The sequence below is a fragment of the Periplaneta americana genome, chromosome 7, assembly GCF_040183065.1.
Source record: "Periplaneta americana isolate PAMFEO1 chromosome 7, P.americana_PAMFEO1_priV1, whole genome shotgun sequence".
NCBI classification, from domain to species: domain Eukaryota; kingdom Metazoa; phylum Arthropoda; class Insecta; order Blattodea; family Blattidae; genus Periplaneta; species Periplaneta americana.
The window spans coordinates 111,965,093-111,984,154 of NC_091123.1; the positions used below are offsets into that span (position 1 = coordinate 111,965,093).

The 19,062-nt window shown below is 31.5% G+C and overlaps 1 protein-coding gene across 5 annotated transcripts in view; it reads right to left on the minus strand.

Moving 5' to 3' along the window:
• Positions 1–418: 418 nt before the first annotated feature.
• Tomosyn (syntaxin-binding protein tomosyn) overlaps positions 419–19,062 on the minus strand; it is a 461,514-nt gene continuing 442,870 nt past the window's right edge. For all 5 annotated transcript variants that reach the window (XM_069831184.1, XM_069831185.1, XM_069831182.1 and 2 more), the window contains 3 exons: positions 11,603–11,698; positions 8,512–8,636; positions 419–6,926 (listed from right to left, as the gene is read on the minus strand). In XM_069831184.1, coding sequence (XP_069687285.1) covers positions 6,664–6,926; positions 8,512–8,636; positions 11,603–11,698 — 484 coding nt within the window. In that variant the 3' untranslated portion in view covers positions 419–6,663. The remainder of the gene's footprint in view (positions 6,927–8,511; positions 8,637–11,602; positions 11,699–19,062) is intronic.

Genomic DNA, 19,062 nt, shown 5'->3' on the forward strand with positions numbered 1-19,062 from the left:
CTGCTGGCATATTGTATTGTTATTTCGGTAAAATGTAATCCTTATATTCACAATGTGAACAGTGCTATCATCGTAAATTAATTTTAATACTATTTTAATTTTAATTACTGAACAATGAAATTTATGTTTCTTTCTTGTCTACAGTTGTTGAAGACATTTTATTATTCTTCTGCTTAAATCTATATGTACTAATTTTTTAGACTATATTATTTTCCCTTCTTATTTTTATTTGCAATTAATGAGGCCTTCTAACTTAACGTTCGGATTATTTTAACCTCTCCTCTCTTTCTAAATTGAATTAAATGAATAAAAATTAGTAACTTAGTAATCATTTCTCAGTAGGTTATGGTTTACCAACATTTGATGATAGTCACTGCAGCATGATACTTTTAAATAAATAAATTATATGGTAACAAAGTGGTTATGAAAGTATGTATTTCAAAATTATTTTAAAAACAACAATAATAATATAATATTAATAAAAATATGAGCTGAATATTGAATTTTTAGTTAACAGAAATTAGTATAACAGACACCTGACCTGGTACGAAACGAGAAGAAATTTGCACTGTACTAAATACACCAAATTTAACATTTTACATATGGTAATTTCTAACTCAGAGTTTAGTTCATATTATTTTTCACCAATACATAATCCTAAAAATATTAGTATCCCTCATCATATAAACTGTCATTAACATCTTCACAAAGAATTTGTTGTTGAAAAGAAACAAACATAAATATTTAACTTGTTATTAAATTATAAAATAAATAAATATTGAACTAGATTATAAATCTTAGCATGCTAATTCACTGAAAGTAAACTGTAGGCAATGGTGCCTTTAAGTCTCCAACTCCATATGGAGGTACATACAAAGGAAGTACCGGTATGTAATGGTAAAACAAAGAAACTTTATTAACCATGGAAACACATTAGTGAATTTCTTTATTTCCTTCAACTGGTCCAACAGGAAACATATGGCAGAGGAGTTTCTTGGTTCATTGTATTGGTGGACACATTTACACACCCACTATGAAATTCATATTTGATGTGAAAAAGGTCATTCAATTGTTATGGCTTAAGGAATTACCAATAATTGTCTCCTATTAATGGTTCAATATATTACTTAATGAATTTACGAACTGTATGTACAGTTCCTCTGCATATTATCTATCATAGGCCATGTTACAGTAAACAAAATCAATACTTGAGTAATGCATATCACACAAATCATATGAAATTATAAGTTATATTCTTTGATTACGCACTATCATGACTGAGCATTGCAGTGTAGTGGTTAATAATCTTGCTTCATATTGGGAGTCTGGTGTTTGGTCCCAGGTGTTGATTACCCTGACTATGATTTATCATGATTTTCCTCACTTCTTATCATATTATCTTGATGCAGACCACAACCACTACACTCTACGTTCTTTTCAGTTTGCCATTCAAAATCAACGAATTCTCATTCAACAAACAATATATTAGAATAGGTAAATAATCTAGTAAGAACATTCAATCATATATTATTTTCAAGATAAATTATAACAAGCTCAAATAGTTACTTAAATTTTCAATTTAAAAGAGAAAATACTATGTTTGATCCATTGAAAGATTGATTTGAAAATATTTTTCTCTCTCATTTTTATCGTAATGTTGAAAATAGTAATACTGATTACATATAACCACTGTAAGAAACCATCAGAACTACTTTAAGAAAATTTAATAACCAACAAGAATTCTAATTTCAATCCTACTACAAAGTAATCTCTCATCGAATTTTATCCTTCGATTATGTTATCTAAAGCTATCCAGATGTTTATATTAGATGATGGTTATAAACATAATGAAGAATGCCACAGAGAAATATCCAGGAGTTGAACCCATTAGGAATCAAGATCCATGGCTTCATGCACCTTCAACTATCAAGATTGGCAACGTTTTAACTCTAATGACATATTTCTTATGTAACCTTCATAAATTGTTACAGCCTTAACAAAAGATATTATTTCACCCCCTTTTCCCCCATTTACTATATGTACTATTTATCAGTCTGAATGGAAATTACAGTCATGGAGTGGCATGTTTCCATAAATGAACATACAAGAGGATATGGAATGCCATAGTGCCAAATTATGTCATTAAAGATCTGTATTATAAGAGGAGCGATTGCGATTCATTTAAAATTCCTTGTTAAACAGTTATTTGTTCAATTTTGCAAAGCGAACTATACAGGATAGTTATACAGCTACCAACTAAATTTAAAATCTGTTCTTATTGAGTTATTAGATTTATACAATAATTTAGGATGAATTTTTGTATCTCTGATTTATATGAATTTAGGTCCTTCATATTCAACCATCACATTCTCATTTTCGTAATGATATCAGTTTGAAATTAGTATATATGTGACTAAAAAAATGTTGAATGTTTAATCAGGTGTGTGTGTGATTGATATATTTCATTTTATCACAAAGTACCTGCGATTATATACTGGTACTAAAACAATTCCTTGTAGACTATAGGTTATTCATTTCAGGCAACAATCCCTTTGCAGAGTTGAAGTAATAACTTGGCATGCATAGAAGTTAATTTTGAGTGATACTGATATCATAACAGCTAATATGCGGTAATGGCTGAGTGAACAAGACACAATTCTATAAATACGGCAAACAAAGTCATCCTAAAATGTGATGTTTCGCATCTTGCTGGAATTTGGTTGAAAATTAGTGGGTAAATTGTACAGTTAATAGGCTTTAGCTGTGTTATATGGCTGCTAAATTATTTGCTTGTACTTTCATTCTGAATATCCCTCATGAATTGTATATTTGAATGCACATTTCAAATTGAAAACAAATGGTCACACTTTTGAGATTCGTTTGCTATTTTGAATGATTCAATGCTATAAGATTGATTTCACAGAAGTAAGGAAGTTACTGCTACTTCAGCTACTTGTTCCATACCGTTTCAACAGTCATGTCGAGTTTTATGCCCATTCCTTCACACTCAAGGGTAATATCTACATGTTTATATTTGTAATTATGGTATATCATTCACTACACATGCTTGAAATCAGTTACAAAAATTTATAACTTTTATCTTATTGTCTTCCATTACCTTTAAAACATGTATCATAGAAGTTGGTTTACCAATCTTAATACTTGCATGATTTGTATGTATACATAACTTCACACAGTTTTTAAAAATATGTACATCCTGAAATACATAGTTGTGTAAAATTCTGTATTTCAATGCATAAAGTAACTGAACAGCCATTAGCCTAAATTAATAGTAACTAAGAAGTTACATTTGTTGTGCATGGACAATCCAAGACATTTACACGATGGCCAGACAAAGAAGACAATGTACAGAATGTTGTATATATATATATATATATATATATATACAGTTGTGGTAACATTACACCCAGGTGATTCACATTGTTTTAACAGTGCCCCCGAAAGTTTCAGAAAAGAACTGACATACTGTAACCATGAACTCCTCTATACGAAATGTTTACAATTCAATGCAAGGATTATATTCCAACAATGTTTAACAACCAGGTAGTTCTAATAAACAAACTTGCATTCATTGTTAACAAAGATCAGGTCTCAATATAACAATTAAGAATGGGCAGAATGGAATATCACATATTTTCTTGCTTTTATTAAGTACAGCATAGAAGAACTTGTACCCTAAATATAAACCTATATCATATAGGACATATTATTTACAACACATTGGTAAGTAAAGCAGCTTTACTGTACCATCCTCTTGGTCTAATTACATACAAAAGGTGGCATTCTTTGTCTGTAATACCTCGATAATGAGAATAAGATAGATATAGGCAGAATCTATTTTATTTTTTAATGTGCACAAACCTGTTATCTCTTTCATAGCGAAGTCTCACATTCGCATTTGTGGAGACCAAAATATTCAATATATCATTACCTAAATAGTACCGTATGTGAAATGAAAAAGCTATAAGCAAGGCTGAATGAATCCAAATTGTTTACTCGTGATATGTCACCTGACTTGTCTTATAAATGTGCACTGCTGAAATAAAATAGAAACTGTACCTTATTAGCGTATTTGCATTCTTTAAATGATAATAATAAGTAAGAGAGACGTACTGAGTTATGTGAGTGGTTAACTGGTTGGTTAAGACTCAGTAATAAATGGCCAATAATTTTCAGTAACTATTGCATGTGTTTGCAGTCATGTGTAGCACCTTCTTCTTCATCTCCACTAAACAACTAGGTTTCCATTAAATAGATTTTGATTAAATTTGATAGGTAGCCGTTTTATTAAGTTTGACTGATTAACAAGTTCGGCTAAATTAGTGAAATATAACTATCTCTTTGTGAATAAAACTACTTTTGATCTAATAACTTGTAAACTAGTTTGCTGCATTTTATGAAAATGGTTAGGGAGGTCATGCCATAGTACCATACCTCTATTTCTATTTAATATGCCCAAAACTTCAGTCATCTTTCTGTGTCAGAATTACAACTTGTGAGATGGATGCATATATAATTGTGAAACTTTATATTGTTATGACATATATTCAGAATACAAACTAATTTTTGTATCTGTATAGATTTTTAAAAATTACTGTATCTTCACGAAGCCTATCACACAACCAAAATAATCGCATGGCAACCTCCCAAATTATGTATTTTTGTTACTATAATTCATATGTTAAATTTTGTATTTTAAGAACATTTCCGATCAGACAGAAAAAAAGACTATCTGATCTTTCCGTAGGTTAGTATAAATGTTATTTCAAATAATTAAAAAATATGTTATTTACCAATAATAATGATAGTCCTGTAACGGCTTCAGAAAAATAGGTTTTCTTTTTTGTAACCAAAACATACTTAAATTTTTTATATTACACATTTACCTTTTTAAATTATCCTTTTTATTCCTATTTGTATTGAACAATACTGACATTCAATATGCTGTACTTCACAAAAATATTGTACCTTATCTAACCAGTCATGCCAGTGCACATATTCCCAGATTTAAAACTATAAAAATTATATGTTTGGACCATCAGGTTCAATATTTCGCTGAATCGTGTTAAGGAACACTGAATTACAGCATTATACATATCAATAAAGCTATTACTCATTATCTCTATCTTGCTGTGCAAGATGTGCATGTAGCTTACCAGAATTAAAAATCTAAAGCTTATACAAAACCTTCAAAATTCGGTGGCTTTTATTTTCTTTACGAATTACTGGTAAAACTTTAAATCTTGCCTCTACTCGATTGTTAAAATTTATGAGTTAGCATGTTTATATTTTGATTGATGGCCCAATGTAACTTCAACCAAAATACTACAGAGTGAGGTATTATTTTAAAAGTTTTAAAATCAATAAAACCATTATCTTCCAATGGTTTTGGCCCTGTGATCCTCATTAAGACATACATTTTATTCTTTTAATGGTGCTATAAGAATTCTGTTAAAAAGAACAGAATTCTTTTCTTACAGTTGGGCGATAATGCAAACACAAAGTGGGCATCACGTTTCACCTCTGATTTCCTAAAATGTTCTTATATATATATTCATAATTCTTTTTTATATAATTTTCCCCATCAACGTACAGAAAATTATTGATCACTTTGGATAAAATGCAGATTTCTGTAAGATTTTCACCAGCAGTTTTCCTTCACAAATAGGACCCAGTTTGTTTCACTGTATTTACAACTGGAGCTCAAGCTATGGAGGCCATTTGGATTTGCTCCTATGGTCCTTGGCCCCAAACAAAGATACAACAGACATAACACTGACCCACATAACACATGGCATTGCTGCCCGCCTGCGGGACACAATGTAAGGGGTACCATTGCTGATTAGTTATTACAAATTGTACTGGGTATTATTACATAGCCCATTTTATGCATCTCGTAATCTGGTGAGCCCAGACCACATTATATTCTATGTACATCTCCATTCAAATCCATTACATGCAATATAAACTAATGGGGATCATATAACATCGTCCAAACAGCACCCATTCCCGATAAAGACCTCCTCCTTAAAGTCACCCTTACATGGCTCCACCATCACGTGAAGTCTTTTGTCTGTCAACCTTTTTATTACAGAAATTCATTGCATTTCATTTAACATGGTTCATTTAAAAGACTCTCTGCACAAATTATGTAGCAAGTACATACTACAAAGATGTGTAAAAATTGCTATATTAATCAATACTACAAAGCTCGCTGGAGCATTTAATCCATCTATATTACAATACTTGCAATTTTGCACAAGGTCTTACATTCCAACCGTTCATCAAACAATGCAATATGGCACGTGTACAAATCATTAGTTGTTTCTGTTACTCGCTGTAAAAAGCACTGTCACTTATTGTGATGTAGCTGTTCACTTCTTTCAGTAAGATGGGAAACTCCACCAAATACTTAAGAATAATTTAGTGGGATATCTTAATGTTACCGCATATGGTTTTAATAAAAGTTTGGATATCTCCAAATTCTGTGTAAAATCATTGTAGCTTCCCGAAGTCTACCATAGGAGGCATTGTTCTCTAGAGACTGATGGCTTATCCACAAAAGCTATGTGAAACCATTGCAATGCTAGGATGTAAGATTTGTTTAGCCAGAAAATCAGTACTGTACATTTCGGGACCTGCTCACAGTTGGTACCACTTCTTGTCCTTATATTTGAGCATGAGGTTATGTGCAGAGTGTGAAAAGTTCTCAGCTTCCGAACTCATCTTTTCAGCTCGTTCTTCTAGTCGACCCAACTTCTCCCCTCTCTCTACAACCAACTGATGTGTCCTTGCAATCTCTCCTGTCACTGATGTTACCCGCTGACCCATGGCCTCAATGTTAGCAGACGGGCCTGGAATTAGTTTGGCTACACTTCGTGATGCTCTTCCACTGGATTCGCCAACTGAAAGAGAGTTAATTTTGTGTATTCATATATTACGAGGATATTTGAAACAATGTATATTTCTTTTATTGCAAACATATGTAATTATTGTATATTTACGAACACCAAGTTCAAATACATGGAAAATATTGAAGACCTTGAAAAAATTAATAAAAATGAAATGCTGATAAATTTTAAAATCTCAATTCTGAATTTAAAATTATATAAATTAACATACTAATATACATCTTTAAAATGTTCAGAAATTCTCATAGCACTGTCAAAAGTGAGCTTGAAGATGGTGCTCTCACTGAAGTACTAGCTACGAGGCGCGTCCATAAAGTAACTTTCCCACTCGTCCCACAGCTAGCAAACCATATGTTGCGTGAAACGACTGCGTGTACGTGATAGAGTAATGTCCTGGCATGATGCATGTGCTAGCGGAACTTCCCGAGTGCTCTCAGTAGCTTTGTTTCATTGGTTGAAGATGGACGCTCCTATTCCAGTTCCCGCCGCGTGTGAAGTGCGATCAGTGATAAAGTTTTTGAATGCACAGGGCATAGCGCCGATTGAAATTTATCGTCAGCTGTGCCAGGTCTATGGGCCTAACGTCACGAGCAAGCAGATGGTGCGTTGCTCCACAAGGTCGTCTGTGATGATGGTTGGCCTCCCACTGTGCTCCTCGTCATGCACATTTTGGCATCCTGCTGAAAATTGTCTACAGCAGCAACGCACCATCTGCTTGCTCATGACGTTAGGCCCATAGACTTGGCACAGCTGACGATAAATTTCAATCGGTGCTATGCCCTGTGCATTCAAAAACTTTATCACTGATCGCACTTCACATGCGGCGGGAGCTGGAATAGGAGCATCCATCTTCAACCAATGAAACAAAGCTATTGAGAGCACTTGGGAAGTTCCGCTAGCTCATGCGCCATGCCAGGACATTACTCTATCACGTACACACAGTCGCTTTGCACAACATATAATTTGCTAGCTGTGGGGCGAGTGGGAAAGTTACTTTATGGACGCGCCTCGTACTTCCATTATATTTCATATCTATAACAAAATAAAAATTCATTTACCATTTTTATCGAAGCAATAAATGCACAGTATTGGTCTGTTATATCAAATGTGGAAAGCCTTAAACAGAAGGCCATTATGTGCAATATCGGTACCAATTTTTAATTAATCATAAGTGGCTTGGGAGAAACACAGTACTGGTACCAGTACAGTACTTACTTTTCATCTTAGAGATATCTTTTATAACAATGTGACTTTATGTATCGAATAATGTAAAATTTTACAGATAAGCACTATGTATCTTACAGGCCTTCATGACTTGTTACCTATGTTGGGGAAATTCTGTTACATAGACTCCAAAGCAAATTCTAACACACAAATCAAAGGTAAATGATGAATTGAGACAGTAACCATACGATCTGAAACATATGATGATGATGATGATGATTTACACAACTGCAAAGTTTTCGTTATTATATTAATTAAACTTCATGTCGAATACATAAAAAATATATAATTTTGCTGAATAAATTACGTAATTAAATTCAGTACCGGTATACATATTGTAATCTGATAGACTTACATAATTCTTCCCTGTCCAAGGAACGAGTGCCACCTCCAAACAATCCTTTGAAAAAGCTTTCCTTAGGAGGTTCAGGCATGTCATGTGGAAGAAAGAGCTCTCCCACCATTTCTGCCAAACTTAAACTGAAATATAATAATATGAGCACCATGTTATTTTCAATTATAAGCAGAAGCCAGAAAATGAGTCTCCTAAATTGCAATGCGCCTTGCTACAGCATTATAAATGCAATTTTGCTTCTGCTGTTTGCAGTCCCATTAAAAGTTGTGAATACATCAGAGTATAAAACCATTTTATTCCTCAACTGAGTTTTAAATTTGTTCAGAGTAATGAAAAAATGTTTAAAACCTTTCATAAAATACGGCTGTGTGTAATATAACAGAATACTTTATTGTTTACTTCCTTTAATAATTTGCATTTAAAGATTAATAACTTTAAAAACATTACTTCCTGACTTCCCTTCGCAAATTTACATTTTCTATTAAAAACACAATTTGCTGCAGCATGTTTATAAGCAAGTAAGATAAGTAAAGATATGTATATGAGAATTCTTATCCTCTTTTATCTCTTGTACAGTGTAAATAATGAAGTTTATACAAGGGGAAAGAATTCTAACGAAGAGAAAATACAAATGTGAATAGGATTCCTGTCATTGAGTGAAACTTTTATGTTGTTGGTTGGGTGTTATTGTGATATTTATATTTTTATGAAATTGGTTTTTATTTATAAGGATTGTGAGAGAGTGAAATAAATTTAATGCATTTTATATGTTGTATTATTAATGATTATCTTTCCTTTATTTCTTTAGTGAATATATAGAATATATCTATACAAGTATTTACAGTGGAATTACTGTATTTACTCTCGCACTTTTTTTGGACAAAAAAGTCGTTTTGATATACGGATGCGTAAATTATACGAGGAATTAAAAAAATATACATATCTTGCACTAAAGTAATTTTATTGTAATGTACTTAGGCTATATATACTGTATATCAGATAATAAGTACCGGTACAGTACGTAAATACAATTAAAAATCTTCGAAAACGGAACTCCTCTTCAGCAAAATTACGATTGACTTAAAAACGAATAAGAATGCAGTAACATTAGGTTTTATCATAATTTTACGGTGATCAGTCAGGATGGAGGGGATGATTTTTATGCATGTGATGACATTGGCTACAAGCAACTCTTTGTCACAAAAACTCAAGGACAGCCACGTGGCAAGCCATAAAGTCATTGTATTTTTTTACAATTACAACTGGCCAAAAGGCTAAACTTTGCAAAAGAAAAAAGAAAAAATATGCTTAAAAATTGGGGTGCGTAAATAATTATGCAAGACGAAAATTACGCGAGTAAATACAGTACTGTTTTTCATCTAACTTGGTTTGTTAGAGAGTAGTTAGTATGGGTCTATGGTAAGAGAAATAAGAAATATAATTCATGAAAGACAGCAAGTCCATCCTGCTAGCAAACACCATTCAATGCAGGAGTTTGATCCATTACCAAACAAGTAACATTAAAATCATATGTACCGGTACTAACTCATTGCTGTTGCTAAGAAAGTGATGTCAGATGTTGGAATTTTCATAACGTTTTAATCATTTTACAATTGAATATAAACGTTTAACATTAAGAAAACAGCACATTTAATTTTACAAATACTGTAATCATCAGGTTCTATGATTAGGACCAGGAATAAAAAGTATAATCTCCTCCAGGCCAGAATAAATTAAAGCAGGGGGTTCCATTTCACACTAAGTTTATGCCATACGAAAGTAGTTCACGACATTTGACAGATTATCATAAAATATTCTCAGAAGACGATCATAAAATATTCTCAAAAGAAGGTTTATATCTTCAAGTGGCTAACTCCTAGTGGTATTGTCTGCCGGTACTATCTCAAATATTACGATGCTCATGACTGCAATAAAGAATAAGGTGAATAATAAATTGATAAAAACAGTGTAATCAAATTTACTGAACACAACAGTGCTCAGTTTTCCTACATTTGATTAAATTAAATTGACCTCAAAAAATCTATGGGTATGCACAATGCTTGTTGGCTTGGAATTGGATTATCACTTGAACTGGAAAACACAAATAACATAAACAGAATGTACATGTGCATCTTTGAATAGTGAAAGTGTAAAAAGAGGCAAAGAGAAGGAACAGGTAAACGCAAAGGACCCCACAAACTCCCTAGGATTCGCTCACCTAAAGAGTGAAAGTTGAGCTAGTCCCTGCATAGGCCGGAGGCCGTGGCCCTTAGGCTAGATTTATTTATTTATTTATTTACTACTAGTTGCCTTCAATGTTAACATTGTTGAGAATTTTTATGACAATCTGTCGAATGTCGTGAACTACTTTCGTATGGCATAAACTTAGTGTGAAATGGAACTCCTTGCTTTAATTTATTGTCGACCCAATGTGTCCTTTGGCGCCCCTCGCTCCTTTGCCCGCATCTGGGGTCCATTGTAAGTCCATATGCTGGGGTTTAGCCTCATGATGTGACCTGCCCAACTCCATTTCAGGCTTCTGCTGGTAGTTACTGCATAATTTATTTTTGTTTTTATTTTTACAATCTCATTTCGCATTCTGTCCCTCCATGTGATGCCTAGTATCTTTCTCTCCATTCTGCTTTGACATACTTGTAACATGTTTCTGTCTCTCTTCGTGGTGCTCCATGTTTGTGAGCAGTATACTAGTGCTGGTAATATGCACGTATTCAATGACATGTCTCTTAATCTCTAGGCTGTATGACTTTTCTAACAATATAAACTTCAGTGTCCAAAATTTTGCCCATGCTGCTGCTATGCATCTCACTATTTCTTTGCTTGTGCTTCTCGAGAACGATACAGTCTGGTCCAGGTATACAATTTCCTGCACATATTCTATTGGGTTGTTGGACGCTAGTTCTACGATTTCTTCCACTTAGAATGTATTTTCTGAATCTTTAACTTATACAGTTTGAAATATAAATATGTCACTTTACATTTTTTATACAATTTTTTGTTCAAAATAACAGCATTCTCATATATAATTTGATCTTGTATTTAACAGACGCAGATGTTTAACAGATTTTCTTACCAAAATTCTGCTGACACAGTAAACTTCTGTACTTCTGTTGGTGAGCACAAGTACAGTCCATGTCCACGGTTACTGAAGCAGAAGGTTCTTGCTATCCTGGAATATAACAAATTTTATTTAACTAAAGCCACTATCAATTTGCTTTCATTTAACAATCAACTGAATAAGCAAGTAAATATATAAATTATAAGAAATACTATGCAAAGGGTTATATGTTACAAGAAAAAATAAATATGAACTGAAATTAACTAAAGAAATATTAATAAAATTCAACATATAGAATTATTGCAAACAACACATAATACTACACTATGGAATTTATACTAACAAATAACAAATACATATGATTCGTAAATTAAAACACAGGGAGAGGCATTCCAGAAATAAGATATAGTATAACATTAATAATTTAGTAAATTCTTCTTAAAAACAGAGAGTTAGTTTTAACATACTTATTTCTCACAAGCAACCATTTTCATATAAACACTAGACAGCTTCATGGAAACTTGACACTTGAGAAAAGCAACTCTCACCTTAACAGTCCACATATTATAGTAATGAGAATGGTACATGTTATATGCAGTGACAATGCACAATATATTATACCAGTCAGTCTAAAGCAAAACAGATCAGCAAGCTCTGCAAAACAAAATCCACAGGAGGTCTTATTATTCCACTTGGAGTGTAACCTATGCATTATCCATATCCCCTGCGGCTGTATCTTCTTGCAATTACTAAATTCAGGGCTTTTAATGCTTTTAAATAATATGGTACATTAAGTGTTAACGTTTTGAGTCTATCTTTGATTAATGTCTCATGGAAATAATTTTAATGAATCCAGTATGTGCTGTTGTTCATCAGTTTAAATCACGATGACAAAGATAATTGTAGTAATGTATTACGTCCAATGACACACTCAAATATTTTGTGTGTTAGGAAAGTTTCCACTGAATTACTTACATTATCTGTTTCGAGGCTAAAGAAACATATTTCAGTCATGGAACGTAAACTGAAGAAAAGAGAAAATAGGCTATAACGAAAAACCGATCCTTTCAGTTGTACGACTGGGAATATATTATTAAATTTCAGATTAGTTCAAATGCAATATTACATACGTATATTATTCACTATATAGCATTTAATTAAGTTCACAAGACTACTTATTGCTTGACCATGAAGTATCTTTCGTTTAGGGTGCATTATAATTCAAATATGGAATAATATAAAAAAATATGAAGTTGAAGAGGAATTATATATTACGAATTTAGTGAAGTTCCCTAATTACAGTAATCAACAAGTTGTGTAATCAAGATGTATAGTATGAAAAATTTTATATTAGTTCTACTATTTTGAACAATAATATTAACTGTTGAACTTAAAAGAAATACTTTGCTATTATATATGCATATTAAACAACAAAACCGTGATATTCAGCACATACTGAACAATTGAAATATGCATCTAAAACGTGTTTTCTTTCAATAAAAATGTCGAAATATGTTGTATTGGATTAGATGTTTGTTTACTATGTGAATCAGATGTTAGAATATGCATGCGGAGTATATATGTTCTGTGTAAGACTAATAGATAATGTTTCCATGGGTTGTGCTGTTCAAAATACTGTTAGGCCTACATGTGTTCTTCAATTTAATAAAGAATACCATGCATATCTACTAAAGATTTATGAAAGGTGAAAGAAATATTAGTTACACTAGAAATAAACTGTAATATAAAATGGAATAATAAAAAACATTATTTAGTTACATGATGCACTAATAACTGTCACTGAATTTGAATTAATATTGAGAAATCACAAACCAGATTTAGATTGACCATGTAGTCAGGTCGAAATAATTATTATATATGAATACATAAGGCATCACGAACTAAATACTGAAAAAATTTAACAGTGATGTGCTATTGTAATATCTGAATGATAAAGATTGAATGATATTTATGTTTTTTGGTGAGTGAAAAAGTTGTTGTATGTTTATGTAAGAAGCACATCACTGAAAAATAGTGGAGAACATACATGACAAGAAGCGAATGTTTCACAGAAAATGAAGTAGCTACAAAATGAAACAAGCACTATATAAAACGAAATTTAAGTTGTAAACATAAAACATTTCGTAACAAATCAGTACAAGTTTACAGAGTACATCTCAGATTCCATTATTTACAGAAGTGATTTAAAATAGGGTATCTATATTTATGTTTAGTTTAACGTCTAAAAAAAAAAACAAGAAACATTAACTCACATGAGATTCGGCCATGCTGAAATGTACTAAGTAGATCTTAAGTGTAAAAAAGAAAGCCTGAAAGCTTCAAGCTGAAATTCACAGCAGCTGTTCAATATAGATACATACAGTAAGAAGTTAATACATCAACATGCTGTTTCATGCACCAGATAGAGAATGTTATACAAGATCCATGCATCACAAATGCAACAGGCAGTGTCAGCTTTATAAATATAAACATTCACAATGTAATACCCTTTTTTTTCACATTGTGACAATGAGGTACCAGTCTGAAAATAGTCTAATTTCTTTTCATACTTTTACAAATTATAGCTATTTTATTTTGAGAAAGCAGAGAGAGAGAGAAAAAAAAGACTGTACATTATACTAATCTCACACGGTAATAAGTGGATATAAAAATATGATAATTTTATATCAAACGTAAAATAAATACAATTCTCTCTTCTAATTTACTTATGTTCATCTTACCATTTTACATTTCAGCAGATATGAATAGAAAATGAACATCGTATTGAACACAGCCTAGCACAATTTCAAGAAAATGATTCTGACATACAGATTTTATTTCACTAAAAGTTTAGTCTTAAAATCAAATGCAGCAAGGCATTGAGGGAATTTTACTATATTTTTTTTATTATAGTATTAACAATGTTTCATTATATTAAAAGATCCACTTCTAATACAGCATCAATTTTGTTATTCAACTCGGTATCTGCATATTCACAATGTGAGTATAGTGTACAAAATTCTGCATGCACAAATTATATATATATACATATACACATAGAACTAATTATTTATTTTAAAAATTTTAAATAATTGTCATATCAATTTTAAATAATTTCTGTTCTTCCCAATACATATATTATGGCCAGGACTCAAAAATACATTGTTATATGTTTAAATAATGTAAATTGAAATAAAAATTATCAATAATGCTGTTATCAACAGGTAACATTCTAAAACAGTAACAACAATAATAATCGTATAGCAAGAAATTGTAATGGAAGTGCAACAATATAATTCAGCTATGTATGCTAAGTACCTATGCTTTAACCCATTGGTACAATATAATATACTTATGATTCATAACTTCTTAATTACTGTTTTACGTTATTAATGAAGTTAAAATATTAAGAAACATGTCACATTTATTGCTTACATTTAACAGCATATTCATGTTTATACCATATTTTTCGGCTGACTATTTGTAAATATTTTTCTTGCAAAATTGGTGAGTTACTGCAATTTGAATTACAAGAAAACATAAAATTTACTGAAATGATATCATAAAAGGCCGTTGAGACAGTATCAATTAACTGATACTGATTTAATTAGAACCGTCTTGAAAATTGTATTACAGCATTCAAAAGTAGAATATTTAGTGTTGCAATGGGTTAAAGACGATATACCTACGTGATGAAAAATAAAACATTACAATTTTAAACTTCAAAACATTCATTCTGAAACTCTCTATTGAATCAGTAATTATTCTAAAGGAAAATATCAGTTCATGCTTCTGAAAAACTTGCATGAAATTATTTACACTGTATTTAATTATTACTTAAACAATATTAATGTATCATTTTATTATAAAAATGACAATATTTTCCAATACAGAAGCAGTCTTTTAACCAAATTTCTTGCATTTATAAGTAAAAAAAAGTTCATTTGTAAAGAGGAAAGAAGTGTACACAACTGTACATGTGTACCATACACATGCCAAATGTCTAAATAACTCAGCATTTCGTTAGATGTCTACTATTCAAAAATGTTTTCTTTTTATCAATGATTAATTCATGCATTCATGCAATATCAAGCTCTATTAAGACTGTTTTTCTAAAGATACACAGGAAATATTGTTTGGGAGTTGAATGTCCCACGCATCCTAATGTGTAAAACTGGCTGTAATGAACTGTTCACATGATGTTTATAGTGTTTTGATTGGAGGAAGGCCATTGCGCAAAAAAAGAATATTATAGAGATACTGTACATTATTTTTACTGTGTTTTAAATGTATATAACTGCGAAATTTCGTATATTCTTATTATTTTTTTTTAAAGTCACGATACGAAACTGTTAACACAAAGTCTTAATATGAGCAGAAATATATATCTTATGTATACTTCAACCGAATGCAAAGCTCAGAGTTGCACATAAAATTATGTCATGGAGAATATAAACAAACATTACAGTTTAATAATGTAGGAATGAAATGGATAACATTAATTTCCAGATGCTACACATATACAGATCATACAGAAAAGATGTATAATATTTCACGCAGATTAATACGTTACAATTGAAATTAAATTTTCTGAGATGCAAAATATTTATTGTATAAATAAATTGTGCCTTATTAATTATAAAGTACAAAGTTTTCAAACTATGAAAGAAAATAGTATTTCTTATTTACAGGGATCTAATAAATTTAAAGTAAGACAGTAAATTAATGTTCATTCTGAGCCAAACAAATATAATGATGTGACATGGTGATTTGTACAAAATTTGGTTCAATTATTTCTTATACATTTCTTTTCTAAATTTTTTCTGGTTAAGACTATATGTACCAGTAAATTTTTTAACATGTTGATTTCTAGAAATAGTTTTATAAAAAGAATGTGTCTCATATGTAAAATATTAAGCATAAGTCTAAACAAATCTATGGAATTCTTTTTTAAAACTTCATGTAACATTAAATAAGTTAATCAGCAATAGACGCTTTTCATTTTATTTTAATAATTACATATTAATATAAAGCAAGGATTTATATCTATATTGAAAACGACATTTCGAAACCTACTCAACCTTCGGCATTATGCCATATTGACCATTGTATATTATTTGTAGGAAACATAACACAATAGAATTTACTTAAAAGTGAGAAATTGAAAATAGGCTATATTTTAATATCCCAAAAGCGAGGCTGTTTAAAATGAACAAAATTCAAGTTCATTACCGGTATTAGTAAAATCAAACTGTACACTTACCCATATTTGGATACCGGTACTCATATCTTCCTATGTATTGTAAAACTGAGATCATGAGAATCATTATCACCTAGGTACATTTTGGATCATCATTTATTTCAAAGCAAGAACACTTAGTAAGTGATGAAATAATAAATTCATTAACAGATGATTTATTAAGGGTACTGGAACATGATGATTGCCTATTTTAGCTCTTGAACTTGCAAATGACATATAGACCCCCACTGAAGCATTCCCATGTCACAAGTCTACGAAATTTATACCATGCATTAAACAATGCTCATAGTATCTTTTGATAAAAAATTAAATCACTTATCCCGAACAGAATATTTATAGGGTGCCCCCAAATACGGTAATTAGAATTTCCCATAACCTTGAGTTTTCAAAACTTAGGTACACTTATCTCATAAACTAATAAAGATAGTCGTGAAATTTTTATGGCAGGTACATATTAATTAGCTCTTTAAAATGAATGGAGTGGTTTGCTTTTAAACTTCATAATTGAATTTTTAAAATTCAGAATTAAGGAAAACTTTGGAAAAAAATGTTCATATATATTTTTTTAAATTGTATATATATATATATATATATATATATATATATATATATATATATATATATATATATATATGGTGTTTAGTTAAGAAAGTAGTGCATTCATTTTGTCATGAGCTATATTCTCATTATACCAGAAAAAAATTAGAGAGGTTTGACTAAAATTCTATGAGATATGTGTACCTCAGTGATGAACTATGTGTAACAATTTATTTTATAATTACTGTATTTGGGGGCACCCTATAATTATTCTGTTGGGGATAGTGATTTAATTTTTCATCAAAGGACACTACAAGCATTGTTTAATGCATGGTATAAATTTCGTAAACCTATGACATAGGAATGCTTCAGTAGGGTCTATATGTATTTTGTAAGTTCAAGAGCTAAAATAGGTAGTCGTCATGTCTCAGTCCCTTTAACAAATTACAGATGATTTTCACCATGAGCAAATAAACATAACATAATTTGCGAATTATTCATAAGGTACATGTAGAGGTTCATTTAAAAGAAATATACACTGCGTCCAAAAAGTCATGGTGGGGTTTCAGAGGTTAATATTTTTGAAAGAATAGAGGTAGAAATGTAATTTGGTGTCAGATAAAAATAAAACCCTTAAAGTTTTTCGTCTGTAAGTTTGAGGCGCTGAAGGAAACAAAAGACAGTAACAATCGAACTACTGCCTGCTGGATCGCATCCTATGGCTGCTTACACTGCCTGCTCAATCAATGCTTATGTGCGAGTAGCTGCTAGGTGACAAGTAGTGCCCACCACTATCAGAGTCCGTGGATACTCAGAGTAGTGGAATCAGCTAGTCGGCCATCATTGTTATTCCATTTCAACATGCTTGGGATAGGAACATTTAAAGTAGAACTCAATTTAGGCCAGTGTCCGTAGCCCTTGAATTAAAAATATTTGACTTTGATTTAGGCTACATTCATTCCCTATACAACTGTATATGGTAATGTAGTGCGCGCTGGAATAACAATGCCTGATTTGTCGGCATTTCAGGTGCAAAGGATTGTGGTACTCTAGATATCCATTGACTTTGAACGCTATTAACATTATCAGAATATTGCGTGTATTTTAGGGATGTTAAGCAGTGTACAGTATCTGCCACCTAGCATCAAAATAACTTTGACTGGGCAGGCAATTTACGCAGCCATAGGATGCAATCCAGCAGACAGTGGATCGAACAAATGCAATAATTTTAATTGTTATCAGTACAATTAATTATACAAGCTGGATGTCCAAAGAAAAGTGCAAAATGTTTTGTGGCCGGCAAAATTTGAATCTGTAACCTAAAAACTGTTCGTCATTTTCAATTTCATTAAGCATATCCACAGGAAATTCATACTTTCTGTGACAATCATCTAGATGAAGTGCCTGTAACAACTGAAGTTTAGAAGGAGTCTGATGAAGACGTTTCTATAAAGCTCTATGAACTGTTATTTTTGGAAGTCCTAATTGTCGGGCACATTTACAAACTTATTTCTTTGGACTCTGAACTCGGATGGCTTCTGCCATTTCATCATTTATTGATGGTCTTCCAGTACACTTTTCCTCCAATAGGCTTCCAGTCTCTCTTAACTATCTATTCCAATGACGAATGTAATATATTGTATTTATTTATTCGCTGTACATCTATTACAGATTATTG